The following is a 16,813-nucleotide window of genomic DNA, read 5'->3' on the forward strand; positions in this document are numbered from 1 at the left end:
CCGTGAATTTCCAGGTTACCCTCCAGAGTCTTTCCCACTTATCCATTTCTATTATTTTACCCAACTATGAAATTTGAACCCTGATCTGGTACTGCAGTCAGTGCATCCGGCTTGCCTTTGGAGCTACCATTCAGAGTTTATGCGACAGCTTATTTTTCTTTTGGCTGTTGTTACGACTTTCTATCTTAACCTCGTATGGAAGCCGCCTTGGGAAAGACTTGCGAATTACTGTGCAAGCCACATCGCCCACTTCCTTTCTCGAGATCCAAGTCCTTGGGAGGCTGCTCGAGTTCCGCTCCTGTCGCGTGCTTATTATGCATGATTACATATGGGAGCGAGGCTGCGATTGGCCGAGGGAAGCGCTTGCTGGCGCCAATCCGGAAGCGCCGTTCTGAGCGGCGATTGCTGAGGGAAAAGACATGGAGAGGGGTCGGAGGCTTTTCCTGTGGGCGGCGGCGGCGGCGTGGTGGCTCTGCTTGGTCGGGGCAGCCTCTGCCTCGGCGCCCCCTCAGCGTTACAACCCCGACTGGCCCAGCTTGGATGCTCGGCCGCTGCCGGGCTGGTTCGACGCCGCCAAGGTCGGCGTGTTTGTCCACTGGGGGGTCTTCTCAGTGCCGGCCTGGGGCTCCGAGTGGTTCTGGTGGCAGTGGCGGGGCGAGAAGCAGCCCGACTTCGACCGCTTCGTCCAGGCGCGCTTCCCGCCTGGCACCAGCTACGAGGACTTCGCCCCGCACTTCACCGCCCGCGACTTCCAGCCCCGGCAGTGGGCGCGGCTCTTCCAGCAGGCCGGCGCCAGGTCAGCAGGAGACGGGCGGAGCGGGCAGCAGAGGCCGCTTCTCCATATCGGCCGGCCTGTGGATTAGCTTAGCACGATTGAGCAATGATAATATTAATAATAATGGTGTATAATAATCCATGTGACAAACAGCACCGCGCGGACTGCGTTAATCGCAGTTGTTGTTATGAATTTCCCGCCCTTCACCCTAAGGTCCCAGGGTGGGCTACAACATGAAAAGAACACATCAAAAGCAGTTTAAAACAACAATCACAGAAACAATACCAGGATATAAGTTAAATAAGCAGGGAGACAATATACAATCTTGTCGTACTCCTTTCCCAATTTTGAACCAATCAGTTGTTCCATATCCAGTTCTAACTGTAGCTTCTTGTCCCACATAGAGATTTCTCAGGAGACAGATGAGGTGATCAGGCACTCCCATTTCTTTAAGAGCTTGCCATAGTTTGCTGTGGTCGACACAGTCAAAGGCTTTTGCATAGTCAATGAAGCAGAAGTAGACGTTTTTCTGGAACTCTCTAGCTTTCTCCATAATCCAGCGCATGTTTGCAATTTGGTCTCTGGTTCCTCTGCCCCTTCGAAATCCAGCTTCTGGGAGTTCTCGGTCCACATACTGCTTAAGCCTGCCTTGTAGAATTTTAAGCATAACCTTGCTAGCGTGTGAAATGAGCGCAATTGTGCGGTAGTTGGAGCATTATTTGGCACTGCCCTTCTTTGGGATTGGGATGTAGACTGATCTTCTCCAATCCTCTGGCCACTGCTGAGTTTTCCAAACTTGCTGGCATATTGGGTGTAGCACCTTAACAGCATCATCTTTTAAAATTTTAAATAGTTCAGCTGGAATATCATCACTTCCACTGGCCTTGTTATTAGCAGTGCTTTCTAAGGCCCATTTGACTTCACTCTCCAAGATGTCTGGCTCAAGGTCAGCAACTACACTACCTGGGGTGTTACGAGACCTCCATATCTTTCTGGTATAATTCCTCTGTGTATTCCTGCCACCTCTTCTTGATGTCTTCTGCTTCTGTTAGGTCCTTTCCACCTTTGTCCTTTATTATGGTAATCTTTGTACGAAATGTTCCTTTCATATCTCCAATTTTCTTGAACAGATCTCTGGTTTTTCCCATTCTGTTGTTTTCCTCTATTTCTTTGCATTGCTCGTTTAAGAAGGTCCTCTTGTCTCTCCTTGCTATTTTTTGGAAATCTGCATTCAATTTCTTATATCTTTCACTATCTCCCTCGCATTTTGCTTGCCTTCTCTCCCCTGCTATTTGTAAGGCTTCATTGGACAGCCATTTTGCTTTCTTGCATTTCCTTTTCATTGGGATGGTTTTTGTTGCTGCCTCCTGTATAATGTTACGAGCCTCCATCCATAGTTCTTCAGGCACTCTGTCCACCAAATCTAAATCCTTAAACCTGTTCCTCACTTCCACTGTGTATTCATAAGGGATTTGATTTAGATTGTGTCTTACTGGCCCAGTGGTTTTTCCTACTTTCTTCAGTTTAAGCTGGAATTTTGCTATAAGAAGCTGATGATCTGAGCCACAATCAGCTCCAGGTCTTGTTTTTGCTGGCTGTATTGGGCTTCTCCATCTTTGGCTGCAGAGAATATAAAGGTAAAGGGACCCCTGACCATTAGGTCCAGTCGTGACCGACTCTGGGGTTGCGCGCTCATCTCGCATTATTGGCCGAGGGAGCCGGCGTATAGCTTCCAGGTCATGTGGCCAGCATGACAAAGCCGCTTCTGGCAAACCAGAGCAGCACATGGAAACGCCGTTTACCTTCCCGCTGTAGCGGTTCCTATTTATCTACTTGCATTTTGACGTGCTTTCGAACTGCTAGGTTGGCAGGAGCTGGGACCAAGCAACGGGAGCTCACCCCGTCACAGGGATTCGAACCGCCGACCTTCTGATCAGCAAGCCCTAGGCTCAGTGGTTTAACCACAGCGCCACCTGGGTCCCTCATGCAGAGAATATAATCAATCTGATTTGATGCTGCCCATCTGGTGATGTCCATGTGTAGAGTCGTCTCTTGTGTTGTTGGAAAAGGGTGTTTGTAATGATCAGCTTGTTCTCTTGACAGAACTCTATTAGCCTTTCCCCTGCTTTGTTTTGCACTCCAAGGCCAAACTTGCCAGTTGTTCCTTTTATCTCTTGACTCCCTACTTTAGCATTCCAATCCCCTATAATGAGAAGAACATCCTTCTTTGGTGTCATTTTTAGAAGGTGGTGTAAGTCTTCATAGAATTGGTCAATTTCAGTTTCTTCAGCACCGCTAGTTGGTGCATAAACTTGGATTACTGTGATGTTAAAAGGTCTGCCTTGGATTCATATCGAGATCATTCTATCATTTTTGAGATTGCATCCCAGTACAGCTTTCGCCACTCTTTTGTTGACTATGAGGGCCACTCCATTTCTTTTACGGGATTCTTGCCCACAGTAGTAGATATGATGGTCATCCGAACTGAATTCGCCCATTCCCACCCATTTTAGTTCACTGATGCCCAGGATGTCAATATTTATTCTTGCCATCTCATTTTTGACCACATCTAGTTTACCAAGGTTCATGATTCTTATATTCCAGGTTCCTATGCAATATTTTTCTTTACAGCATTGGACTTTCCTTTCGATTCCAGGCATATCCGCAACTGAGCGACCTTTCAACTTTGGCCCAGCCGCTTCATCAGCTCTGAATCTACTTGTACTTGTCCTCTGCTCTTCCTCAGTAGCATGTTGGACTTAAGTTAGTTATGTTCATTATCTTCATTGGGTCTGCTCTGAGTCGGAATAGCAATGTATACGACCCTTGATTTAAAAGGACTTATCCATAGATAAGTGCTATGGTCCATGGGATCACGAAGAGTCGGACACGACTAAACGACTAAACAACAACAATTCATAGAAAACAATACAGTAAAAGGAGGGGGAAGGATACAAAATGAAGTGGAATGGGGAAGTCATTGCAGAAGTTACAAGAGGTCAAAGATTTTGGAGAAGAAGTTCAATCACTCGCAGAGAGGAAGAGAGATAAGGGGCCAGAGTATGAAAAGGGGAAAAAAGGAAAGTAGTAACTGGATAAAATGTAGGGCAATGAAGAAACAGGGAAGCCAGCAAAACAAGAAATGGAAAAAACCCAGCTGTACAGGCACCAGAAATAAGAATGGAGGAGAAAGGGTGAATCTGAGAGAGCCTACAAAGAGAATTTCAGTCATCAAACTGGGAAAGAATAAAAGAAGAGACCTGTGTTTTTGCAGAAGATAACAGAATACACTAGCAATAGTTAAAAGTTTTTACAGTGTCTTGAAAAGTACTGTACACAGGGAGAAAGCAAAATAGAAGCATAACTTAAGTGTCTTTCAGGCTGACTTGTTTATTAAGCGTTTATCCTAATTTGGTTGCAGGGAGATTAGATGTCATTGGCTATTTAATGAGCATTCATTCTAATTTGTTTGTGGGGTGGTTAAATGCCATTGCATCAAAGCAAATGTTATCCCAACTTTCCAGTGCATTTTCCTGTTGCTTATTGCAAAAAGTCAGACCTTTTGGGAAGTGGGTTTTCTGCGAGACCTCCCAATCAGCTATAATTGTACAACCTTAATTAGCTGGTACATGATTGAATCTCACATTAAAATAGTGGCGGTCTGGAAGTGCAGCCAGAGTGAGAGAAAATGAAGTGATTTAACAAAGTTGGGAAGCCCCATCTTGGTCTAGTCTCTCCAGCTCTCACCTACGCTCCCTGTTAGATTTGGGAATATTGTTGATTAATTTTCTTCCCTTCTAATCCTGTGGTTTTGGTGCCTACAGATATGTGGTGTTGACTACAAAGCATCATGAAGGCTTCACCAACTGGGGGTCCACCGTGTCATGGAACTGGAATTCAGTAGATACGGGGCCCCATCGAGACTTGGTGGGTGAACTGGGGGATGCTCTCAGAGAAAGGTATCTATGTGGGTTAACAAGTGGGGAGTGGAAGCTCATTGCTGTGCAGGGGCCTGGGCTTCACAGCCTTCTGCTGACATCCAGACCTATCTAATTCTATTTCTGTGTTTCCCCATTTGTTTCATCTTTAGGAACATACACTATGGACTGTACCATTCCCTCTATGAATGGTTTAACCCGCTCTATTTATTGGACAAAAAAAATGGCTTCAAGAGTCAGCTTTTTGTCTATGGCAAGACCCTGCCTGAGCTTTATGACCTTGTTTTGAGGTAAGATTGAACAACCTCCACTTACATGCTTGCTCCCTACCAAGCCCCATTGAGCAAAGTGAGAGTTTCAAGTAAATTGGGTTGCTCAGAGGTTCCCCCTTGCTACTTGTTGCCATGGTAGATAGTTATTGTTCATGCAACACTTAACAGATTGTAAGGGGCTGTATAAAGTTGCATAGGCCTCCTCTGCCATAGTCCCAACATTCTACCACCATGTTTCCTACAGCGAAACCATGACTTAGCTATGAAATCTCAAATGGTTCACTATGTGTCCCCTTAAACTACCTTGGTGGGTTGTTGTTAGGATGAAATGAGTAAGTTCATATGCAGTGTCTTGATCTCCTTGAGGAAGGGCAGGATATATATGTCAGGGCTATATATGCATATGCATGTACTGTATTGTTTTGATAGTCTTAGAGGGGGAAATAGCTGGGCAAGCCACTGAAGCCCTGCCTCTCAGGCCCTGTCATGGTTACTTATTTAGAAATGGTAGCCAAGCTTTGTCCCACCCCCTTCAGCTCTATTGTAGGCATGTTTACTCAGATGTAAATTGTACTGTGTTCAGTGGGGTTTGCTTGCAGGTAAGTGTGCATAGGATTGCAGTCTTAGTGAGTGTAAAGGTCAATCCCTTTTGTTTTGCCCATAGTGGCTTCCAGAATTTCAGCAAACAACACTGACAGACTTTCAAGCATATCTTTACAGATGAGAGAGCTAGGAATTTTTTTTTGGGGGGGGGGAACCCACTCAAGTTCTGTACCTGGTGTCCAATTTTATGCTTTATGGAACTGCAGTACATATGCAACCTTATAACTTTGTCATTTCTAAAAGATGTTTGTAGTACACAAAGAACTCCAGTTTTGTAATAAGAATGTAGGTTTCTTGCATGCAGACGACTGGCACAATAGGCTTCTGTCCACCCGGTCATTTGTAGACAAGTGCAGTTAGCACACTTGGTGTAGAAAGGTGGGGTATAAATTGTTGTAATGCATTTACAAAATAATTGAATACCACAAGCAGCTATTAGTGGCTCATCTGCAGAAAGACCAACTCAGACTTATGACGCAACGGTACTTGCATCTTAGATACAAGCCAGATCTCATTTGGTCTGATGGAGACTGGGAGGCACCAGATACTTACTGGAACTCAACCTCTTTCCTCGCCTGGCTTTACAATGACAGTCCAGTCAAGGTATCTCAATTTCCTTCATGTTTACTGATCAGTTAAAAAGGTTAAGAACTGGGTAGTCTCCTTGTTTGCGTTTGAGATGAATCTCTTAGAATGGTTTCTGGTATATGGGGTTGTCGCATTTTTGTGCTCCTTTGTAAATTCCGCCCCTTTCCTCCGGGGTGAGATGTATGAATTGCTTCTGATGCAGGATCAGCTTATGGTTATGATTATATATGTGTTGCCTTATTATACCCAAAGTTCTCATGGCAGTTTATAAACAAATATTTAAACCTACAACTACAATAACTAAAAAAGATCACACTAAGTGTCCCTCCAAGAGTGCACTTCCTGCCATAAAATTAATCACACACAATCACCGCAAAACCATAAGCAGCTAAAAACCTTCCATTGAGCTAGGGAGAGAATGATGTCAGTATTCAAATATTTGGGTGTACAGTATTTTTTTAAAAAAACCAATCCGACAGTGAAAAGATGTTAGGTTTGCAGCCAGGTGCACCTTTCTGGGGAAAGTGATCCAAAGGTAGGGAGCCTCTAAGAGAAAAGCCACTTTCTCACGCGGTGACCTTCTGCACCTCCTTTGGAGATGGTATTCAGAAAAGGGCTCCAGAGATGACCAGGGGGTTCTGAGCAGGTTCATAAGGGAAGGGGCAATAGAGTGCTCATCCATATGAAACTTTATAGGTTAAAATTAGCACTTTGAATTTGACCTGGAAATCAGCTGAAAGCAAGTACAGCTGTTATTAGATTATTCATCGTCCCAGTTCCACTTATAAATATGGCAGCCAGATTTTGCACCAGCTGAAGTTCATGAAGCCTCTTCAGAGGTAGCCCCACATATAACACGTTATACTAGACTTAATGCAATGTTACCAGAGCATAGGCAGCCTATCTCCATCCAGCACCCTCATCCAGTCTGTTACTGCAACTAGACGGCTGAATGTATGTACAAACTTAGCTGAAAGGCATTTGCTTAAGGTGAGATGATACGGAAATTCCACCAGCAGCAGCTCATTCCCACATGCTGATTGCCACCCAATGCTGCAGTCATCTGGGAATGGGCAGACAACAAGCCAGGATTCTGTGATATTGGAACTAAACTGTAGCAAAGTCTTTATCCTCACTGCACTGTCAGGGAGCTGGGCGCAAGCCCAAGCCTTTGTTAAGGCTCATTCCAGCTCAGACACAAGTCATGCTTTTGTGTGAATGAGGCCACTTTCTTCAGAGTGCTAACAGGGATTCTACAGCCATCTATAGGTCCACGTGTTGCTGTCCCCCGTCTTTGATCCAAAGCAAAGTGGACGAGCAGAACACACTGGATACTTCCATTTTTATCCTGAAACATTAAGCTCTGTTTTATCTGGAGGATTTCACACGCACCTGTAATTATTGAAGATTGTAGCATAAGGCAAAACAGCTGCAGTTATTTCCTATGAATCTCTCCCTCTAGGATACTGTAGTGGTGAATGATCGATGGGGCATCAATTGCTCTTGCCACCATGGAGGCTACTATAACTGTCAAGATAAATACAAGCCTGGCACTCTGCCAGACCACAAGTGGGAGATGTGCAGCTCTATTGACAGGAGTTCTTGGGGGTATCGAAGCAACATGCAAATCAATGAACTCATGGATGAATCCAGCATCATTCAGGTGAGCACTTAGAAGTGTAAACAAAGGCCAAGGATTGGCTGTCCAACAATGATGTTGCAAAAGCTTGCAGAGAGTTGCCTGGAGGTTGCAACAGCCAGAGCAGAGGTTTGAATTGAGCCCCATCTCTAGTTAAAGTAGGCCACATTCTTTAGGAAAATGCTAGATACTTTTGTACTTCAGCTTAAACACATGTAAATGGTGCTGGAGAAGCTCAGTATCTTAAAAAATAGGCTTTTTCAATCTTCCCCAAACCGACTATACTGTTGGATGCTTGTGAGGTTATGGAATTTCCTAAGTCTTTCAGGAAAAAGGAGGCAGGTGTCTGGGTTGTTCTAGAGCAGGGTGGCTGATGTGTTGTTGTCCCCCCCCCCCGGATGTTGGACTACAGCTGCCGTCATCCTTGACAACTACTATTAGGGGGGAACCCGGCCAGATGGGCGGGGTATAAATAATAAATTATTATTATTATTATTATTATTATTATTATTATTATTATTAACATTTGCTAGTTGCTTTATCTTGCCCACTGAAACCCAAAGCGACTTACGAACAGACAGTAAACCCAACATAGATACATTAAAACCAAGAGGAAAGAGAAGGACATTAAAAACATCTCATTCACTTCTAAAAGATCACAGATAGTTAAAGGCCAAAGACCTGTTTAGAGAGTGTTTGCCTGGCACTTAAAGATTGTAGTGAAGGTGCCAGGAGAGCCTCCCTGGGGAGAGCATTCTACAAATGGGGAGCCCCTGCAGAAAAGGCCCGTTGTCATGTTGCCACTGTCCGGACCTCTAGCAGAGAAGGCACATGAAGAAGGGCCTCAGAGGATGAGTGCAGGGTCCAGGTTGGTTCATATGGGGAGAAGTGGTCTTTGAGGTATTGTGGACCATGTTGTCTCCCCTGTTCTAGAGTATCCTTTTTCAGTGTAAAGGACTGAACTAGTTGACTCAAACAGGCACTTGCAATTTTATTGCTCCTTTGGGGAATGGCTTTCTTTCTCTCTTGACTGAAAAATGTTTATATGTTCTGTTTCTGTCTTTACCACAGGAACTTGTGCAAACTGTGAGCTATGGTGGAAACTATCTTCTCAATGTGGGGCCCACGAAAGAAGGGGTGATCGCTCCAGTCTTCCAAGAAAGGCTCCTAGCCCTTGGGAAGTGGCTAGGCATTAATGGGGAGGCCATTTATGAATCAAAGCCATGGAGAATACAAAAGGAGAATTGCAATTGCAGCACATGGTATGGCAAAAACTAATACAAAAGGGGGCTGCTTCTTGAAGATTCAGGGAGGTAGCCTCTAATGCTTCAGCTACCTGTAGTTGTACCATCATTTTCATAGCAATGTCACAATGTCACAGTGTCTTCATGTATATTTGGTTGCAGTGTTGGCCTTCTTAATGTGATGAGTAAACTGTGTTAGAACCTCTTTAGGAACGAGGACACTTACACAAAATTCCTTTTGTAGTATCTTACACAGATTCAGGTATGAAAGAAAATCTAGTCTCTATAAGCCTTTATTATAAGGTTACCAGATTTTTTTCAAAGAATCCGGGGACACTTTTCTTTTTTGAAAAGAGGGGGAAAATGTTTTTATAATTATTTTAAAAAATTAAAAAATTATTTCTTCTGTGGTCTCCTCTGTCGTGTGGCCTTCCTCTGGGCCTCAGCCTGCTCTCTTGGAGCACTAGTCGCCATGGAGTAGGCTTGGGTTGGGCCTGGGCTCGGTCACATGTCCTTGCCCTCCTGGTGCTCTCCTACCTCTCCTCCTCAGCGGCAGCAGCAGGGGTGCGGCAAAGTCAGGGCTCCCCTCATTTTCTCCTTCCTCTTTCTCTCTCCTCCTCCTCCTCCTCTTCTCCTTGCGTCAGCTCCGGAGTTTTTACTGGCCCCAGAGCACCATTGGGCAGTTGGCTGGGTGGCCAGGCGCTCTTGCTCCTGGCTCGATTCAGGTCATGCAGGGGGTGTGTGTCAGCAGTTCCCCCAGTTTTTTTTAAAAGCGGTTCCCCCAGTTGACGCGCCGGGCGTCCACGGTTCGCCCTTGGCAGCGGCAGTCTCAGCAGCCTGGAGCCAGCCTGGTAGTGCAGTTGGCTCTGGCTGGCTTCAGGAGCTGCTCATTGCCATGACGCCCGCCATTTTGCCTTGCCGGAAAATCCCCATATGATGTGTCTTGTGCCATTGAACCAATCACACAACATTCATTCCCTACTAATAAATCTACAACACTTAAAATATAAATCCCGGGACATTAAATGAAATCCGGGGACATTCTGGGGATGGATTTTGTCCGGGGACAAATTTGTAAATCCAGGGACTGTCCCTGGGAAACTGGGACGTCTGGTAACCAAACTTTATTACCAAGACACTATTTTACTGAGGTAGTAAGAAGGGCAGACCTTTTGCATGTGCTGCAGTAGTTCAAAGAAAACTGAAATGCAAGAGGCCTCACCTTAGAAAAAGACATAAAGTATCGCCAATCACAGGTGACGCAGGCTGTCAGAGTATTTGATTGGACTGCAGTTCTCTACTCTTTCAGCACCCAAAGCCCATGAAGGTTTGCTATTCAGATTAATGCTTTCCTTTCTTGCTGTGCTTTGCTTTATTTTACTTAATGAGAAGGTTCGTATTAGATTTAACATCTGAAACCACAGCTGGCTTTGTTTTGTTTAAATGCTGGTTACACTTTTAAATCTTGGTTGACTTTTTGGTATTTGCTACATTGGGGGTAGTTATTTTATTTATCTAAAAGATGCACACATTGCCATTTCACCAATTATCTCCAAGACAGCTTTTCATAGATCACAGAATTGAATCATCTAGTTCAACCCCCATTCATTGCAGGAATAATTTTTGCTATTAAAAGCTCCCCTGTATACATCAGCTATGACATGGTGATGCGCTAAATCCTAAGTAGAGGCAGAGATGAGAGAATACCAATTCTGAAAGTCTTTCAGGAGCAGAGAACATTTAAAAGAGAATAGCCCAGCATAGAACTCTAATGGAAAGTTTGCACAGGCCCCTGCCAGACCCACCTCCAAGTTGGTGACGGCAGCAGTTGAAAAGCAAGGACAGACTGTCATGCAATGTTTGCTTTTAGGGGGTGTGAGTGTAAAGGTGGACTTTGAGGCTTTCATCATTCTTGGCCACGCAGCCACAACATGAGAGGGTGGAAGAAGCACTAGATCCCTGCAAACATCAGCAAGGGAAGGTATTTCCGAAACAGATGTTCTACTCCTGCAAAAGATAGGTGCTTTTTCTTTGCTTTGGAATTTTTGTGTTTCTTTCCACAACTTTGCTTTGCAATGTATTTTCTCAGGTACACTTCAAAGGGAGCAACAGTCTATGCCATCTTCTTGACTTGGCCAGAAAGCAGTGTGTTGATTCTTCCATCACCTGTCTCATCTGCAACTACTAAAGTAAGGAAAGAAGGGAAAGCAGGCCTGAAAATTGCATCTACTGGCATCTCAATAGTTTTTAACATTTCTTAAACCTCTGTTATGACAAAGAATAATTCTCTAGTAGGAACTTGAATACCCCGTATTCAATCCGAATATGAAATTACCTTAGTCTGGCTATTGGTCCGTCTATACCAGGGTTGACCAAATAAGTGCCCTCTCAGTTACCTTTGCCAAGATACAGTAGAAGTTGTGCTGGATTTCGCTTGAAAGGAAATGCAACACAGAATCTCCATATCAGATTCATACGCATATTTGCTCTGGAAAGGCAAAGTACCCCTTCAAGTATCACTTCATATCACCCATGTTCATGTGCTCCATATATGGGTACCCATTTCTGCTAAATGATGGCAACTTAAACCCTGACTGTCCAAGAGGAGGCTGGATTGTTCCTGATCCTGAACATGGCTGCTGATGGTCTTGGGCAAAGCTCTCTCCTAGCTCTGCTTCTTGAGATCTTTTTAACTGGAAATACCAAGAGTTGAACCTGCATCTTCATGCTGTTAGGGCACCTCCCCAGTTATCTGATTAGCTGGGTTTGACCTCTGAGGGGCAGGGAAAACTGCCCAGCATGAAGGCAAGTAGCTCCTTCCATCTCCCCCACCCCATGCATTGCTCTTGCCCACTTTAGGGCTGCAGATTCGCTGGTCTTATAGCTGGCTCCAGGTCACTATGATGCCCACACCAGAAAATGATAGGAGTGCATTGTTTGCATTTCCCTATCAGTCACGTGCCTTCCCAGATTCTCTTCTCTTCCTTTTGTGGGGAGGCTATAAATTAACCCAGAGGCTGCAGCCTCTGCTCCTTGTAAGTAATGCAGTTGGGTGAGGTGGGCAGCAGGAGAAGTAGTAACTACAGTGTAGGAAGGCAGCCTGTCAGTGGTCAATATAGTTGCTGAGTATTTCCAAGAGATTAATTTATTTGGGATATTTATAATTAGCCCTGTCTCAGAAAGAGCTCAGGGTGATATACATCAAAACATATCAACAAAAATACAGCATATATAACTAAAGCATATTCAAATGAGGGGGGAAATTGTAGCAGCTAATTAAAACACATATATTGCTGCTCAGGGTAAATCTTCTATTATAAGACTGCATAAATAAATTGAACTGAAATTCACTTGTAGAAGAAGATCATTCCAGAGATGGGGCCTTACCACAGAAAAGTTCCTTCTATACAGTACATCCCCTCACCCTGAATCCTGGCGGGGGCTGTGAACAGAGCTGCTCCCTCCCCCTTCTCACTGGCTGATTTTAAGATCAAGCTGTCTGGCATTGGAGCAGATGCTCTAGCAGATATTTGGGCCCAAAGCTGGTTAGGGCTTTTAGGCCATCTTTAACACCTTGAATCAGACCTGGTAGCCCACAGGCGGGCAGTGTAGAGCTTTCAGGGTTCGCACATGTTCCCATCTTGCTGTGCCATCTGGCAGCCGCAGGTTTTCACTCCTAAAATTGCCCTGTGACTCTTCAGAAAATTAGATTGCCGCAAATAATCAGAGATGCCCCTCCCTTCAACAGGCCATTGTAGCCAGAATGTTCTGTAATAGACTTAAACAGCAAAATGCCATCTGAAAACAGAGTTCACATCGTTAAATGCCACTTTATAAGAATGTTATTTGCTTCCGCTTGCATCCTGTGTATGTGGTCTACCCCGTGCACTGCAATCACTTTTTACTTCCTCATTTCTGACAAGAGATCAATCTGTGCAGGTGGGTAGTGTGTTGGGAAGGAAGCAGCTGTTGTTTTGTACCTGTTCAGGTACCCACAATCCCTAAACTCTTCAGGCCTTAAGCCAGTAAGCAGGTGCTTGGCAAATGTCTGTACCTTAAAGTTACTTTTTCTCATTCTTGGTATTTTCTTAACTGCAATAAGCTTGATAAAGGCAGTCCCCTCCTTACAATCTTGGTACAGTTTGTTTTTACAGTGGTACAGTTTTCTCTTAAAGAGCACAGTGAAAACCTTAACCCTAATTGAAACTTGCCATTTCCATACTCTTCCTTTCTTGGAAACGCTTATGAAGCAGGTGATATTTCTGAAATCATTGTGCTTTATTCTGAACAGTCCTTCCACCCTAATTCTGAATGGTTTGAAGACAGTGAGCTGTTTAGCGCAATGGGATCCTTCTTGCAGTAGCTGTTTATTTATATTTCTCATGTTTATATCCCACAATTCCAAGAAGCTTAAAGCAGTGTACATGGTGCTCCCCCACTCCATTTTCTCCTCACAGCAACCCTGTGAGGTGGGTTAGACTGAGAGACTGTGACTGGTCCAGGATCCCCTAGTGAGCTTCATGGATAAGTGGGGATTTGGACCCTGGTCTCCCAGTCTTAACACTAACCACTACTACTCACTGATTAACACACAGTACCTGCATTGAGCTCATGGCCCAGCTAGGATGCTGCGGAGGGGTGGCCATGTCACTGAGAAAAGATGTGCAATCATAATACAGTATACATTACTAGCCAGGTTATGAGCCGTTTGGTGGTTCCACATGCTCTGCAAGGCTGATATGGAGATTGCTAGCTATGTGAACCAGCCTAATATCTTACAATGTTTTTGTATAAAGTAACAAATTAACACCTTTTGTTTCCTTGTTGTAGGTGACTATGTTGGGATTCTCTGAACCTTTGAAATGGCAGGTAGCCCCAGACAAAGGACTGAAGATCATGCTGCCCTCTGCTATTCCTTCACTTCTCCGTCTACAGCATGGCTGGACTCTTAAGCTAGTGGGAGTGGCATGATGGTGAAGTTGGAAGGAAATTGAGGAACGTCTGTTTCTCTCTCAGTGACAAACCATTCAAGCTGGTGTGATTACTGGCATGAATGGGTTTGAAATGGTGGGTGGGCAGGGCTTAAAAGATGGGTCTGCAATTAAATGCAATGTTTTATGTGTTAGCAATCCTTAGATGTTGCATTTCAGCAGGGAGAAACCGAAAAACGGGCACTCTCCCAGCAGGATTTAATTTGCCTGACACAAATGTCCAAAAGCATTCTGCTGTAATGCATTGAGCATCATTTGCACGGAATAAGAACTCTCTCCAGTAACTTCTTGGGGAAATTAGCTTGGGCTGTAGTGAGTTCCACTTCACTCACATGTTATGGGGAACTATACCTAGTGGCTAACTGAACACCAAAGTTATTGTGATCTTGGCCACTTAGCTTGAAATAAACTGTGATCCTTGCCTTAGCATTACACCTGAAGCAGAAATTGTGGTTTATTTCAGCCTCAACATACCCTGATCTGTAGCCAAGGTTTGTTCTTGGCTTACTGATGATGCTTTGTTAGAGCAAAAGAAACCATGATTCCTGGCTTAGCATTACCTCCAAAACTGGGGTCATGGTTTGTTTTGCTCTGATGCTAAGCCAGGGATCATGGTTTGGGTCCACTTGCAGGAAAGGGACAAAAACAGCTCTGAAAAGTACATTCCAGCAAACCATTACCTGGTATACTGTGACGTGCAAACTTAGGCCATCGATTAGGGGTGAAATGAGCAGAGCTCAGCAATTGATCTCAGTTGAATTAGAGCAGGTCTCCCATTTATGTATTACTTTACACTGGAGGAGTCACAAAGGAGTTTCCAGAGACAACAGCATACAGTCGACAATAAATAAAAAAAATCAAAATGAAACAGATCTACTAAGTATAAAACAAAATAACTATTTTAAGTGTTCATTCACAAAAATCACTCAAAAACATGAATAACTGCCCCATCCAATAAGTATGAACACCAAAAAATATATGTCCAAAACATAGACCATTAGTATGATGAGGTACTAATTAGAATTTTGAAAGCTTCTGAAAAGTGTTTTGCTTGGAAGTGGAAAGGAGAGGCCTTGTATCTAAGTTCACAAACCAGCAAAGTCCAATGGGAGGGAACACAGAATTAACTAGAATCACTGGTAACAAGCCACCAATACATCACAGTTGTGGGGCAATAGATAATTAAATGCCAGATTTTGGTGCAGTGATTTGAGGGGAACAAAACAACTTTGTTCTTGGAAGCCAGTGATGATATGACCTTCATGTTTTCAGAATTGTGTAAGTTCATCCCTTGCAAAAAGTGGAACATGAGCCCATGTAGAACAGGAAAAGGACACTCTTGGAATGGGTTTCAAGGTCTAGGCTTACAAATCAATTAAGAATTCATTTGTAAATAAGAAAAGTAGCTGGTCCCTCACTTGCCTTTCTCATGCATTCTATGATGAAGAGTTAATGCTAGCTTGAAACATCCAGTTAATTTATATTGCTGCATTTGGCATTAGGTGCCTTTTCCACAGGCATGGCTGGCAAAATTTAGAAACTTTCACCAAGGGCTGCTCATCTCACCCTGTTTTTCCTTAGCTAGGCCCTTCCCTTATGTCAAGGGTAGCAAATCTGGTGCCCTCTAGATGTTGGACTCGAACATCCCTGACAACTAGTCATGTTAGCTGTGGCTGATGGAAGTTGTAGTCCAACATCAGGAGGATACCATGTTGGTAACATATAAACTATAGCATATAAACTTCCATAACATATAAACTTCCATAGCATATAAACCTTTTACCCCGTTTCTTGAGGATGTTCTTGTGCTCCAAAAGTACAAGCTAATCATGCAATTGGGGGCAAGTGTGGCTCTGAGTGAAGGGTATGAGTCATTGGGTTGAAACGTTGACCCTGCAAGGGATGGATGTGGGATCTGTGGCACTACAGATGTTACATTCCTGCTCCCATCTGCACCAGCCTGTTGAGGAGAATGGAATTTGTAGCTGTGCAACATCTGCAGGACTACAGGTTCTCCATCTCTGCTGCAAGGGGTATGTGGCAATCAACTGCATTCTGCCGCCCCCACGATGGGCTCTAGACTACGATCAAGCAATGCAGTAGATCCCAGCAGGTTTAAGGAGTGTGTTGCATTTGCTTAGCAACTATAACAGGTGATTTCATCACCTCCATTATATGGCCTATAATGACAAAATACAACAGACAGTATCTATATTTCAAAGGGAAACTTGTACGGTGCAACTCTGTAAATGAATGACTATAAATCTGATGTTTATTTTTTAAAAAAAAAAAATTCATAAAGCCAAACAACCACACAGTATGAGTTGTCCTTCTGATGTGTTATTCTGCAATGTATTGATCACAGTGCCTTTTCTGTTTTTCATATCTGATTTCAAATGTTGGTTTTGCAAAAATAATAAAACATTGGAATTGAAGTAAAAGCATTGCATGATCTGAATATAAGGCATTGCAACAAGTGAGGTTTGGAAGCAAAATGGGTAAGAACTTGAGAAGGGGTAGGCAGCCATTAGAACTGGCTTGTGAGAATGCCCTTTGTGGTGTCCAGTTTTTCTGCACATAAAATGCAGCTTTTCAGTTATCCTGTGGAATAATAATACCACATTTAATCACCATCTTAGTATTATCATCTCCATAATAGATAAGCATAGGATTAGAGTATAGTGGGTTTATCTAGGGCTGGCAGCTCACAGCATGGACACAGGCTCTTGAGAAAGTCAAGGAGACACCAGAGGTGCCATTATT

At 43.8% G+C, this 16,813-nt stretch overlaps 1 protein-coding gene across 1 annotated transcript; it reads left to right on the forward strand.

The window, feature by feature from the left end:
• The first annotated feature begins 395 nt into the window (after window positions 1-395).
• On the forward strand, window positions 396-16,491 carry FUCA1 (alpha-L-fucosidase 1). Its single transcript, XM_035119388.2, has 8 exons — window positions 396-796; window positions 4,600-4,734; window positions 4,866-5,003; window positions 6,086-6,191; window positions 7,639-7,839; window positions 8,887-9,077; window positions 11,149-11,248; window positions 13,890-16,491. Exons 1-8 carry the CDS (start codon window positions 420-422, stop codon window positions 14,028-14,030), a joined length of 1,389 nt encoding a protein of 462 aa, XP_034975279.2. The 5' UTR covers window positions 396-419; the 3' UTR covers window positions 14,031-16,491.
• The last annotated feature ends 322 nt before the right edge of the window (window positions 16,492-16,813 follow it).

This window comes from Zootoca vivipara, chromosome 6, assembly GCF_963506605.1.
Source record: "Zootoca vivipara chromosome 6, rZooViv1.1, whole genome shotgun sequence".
In the NCBI taxonomy this organism is placed as follows: Eukaryota; Metazoa; Chordata; class Lepidosauria; order Squamata; family Lacertidae; genus Zootoca; species Zootoca vivipara.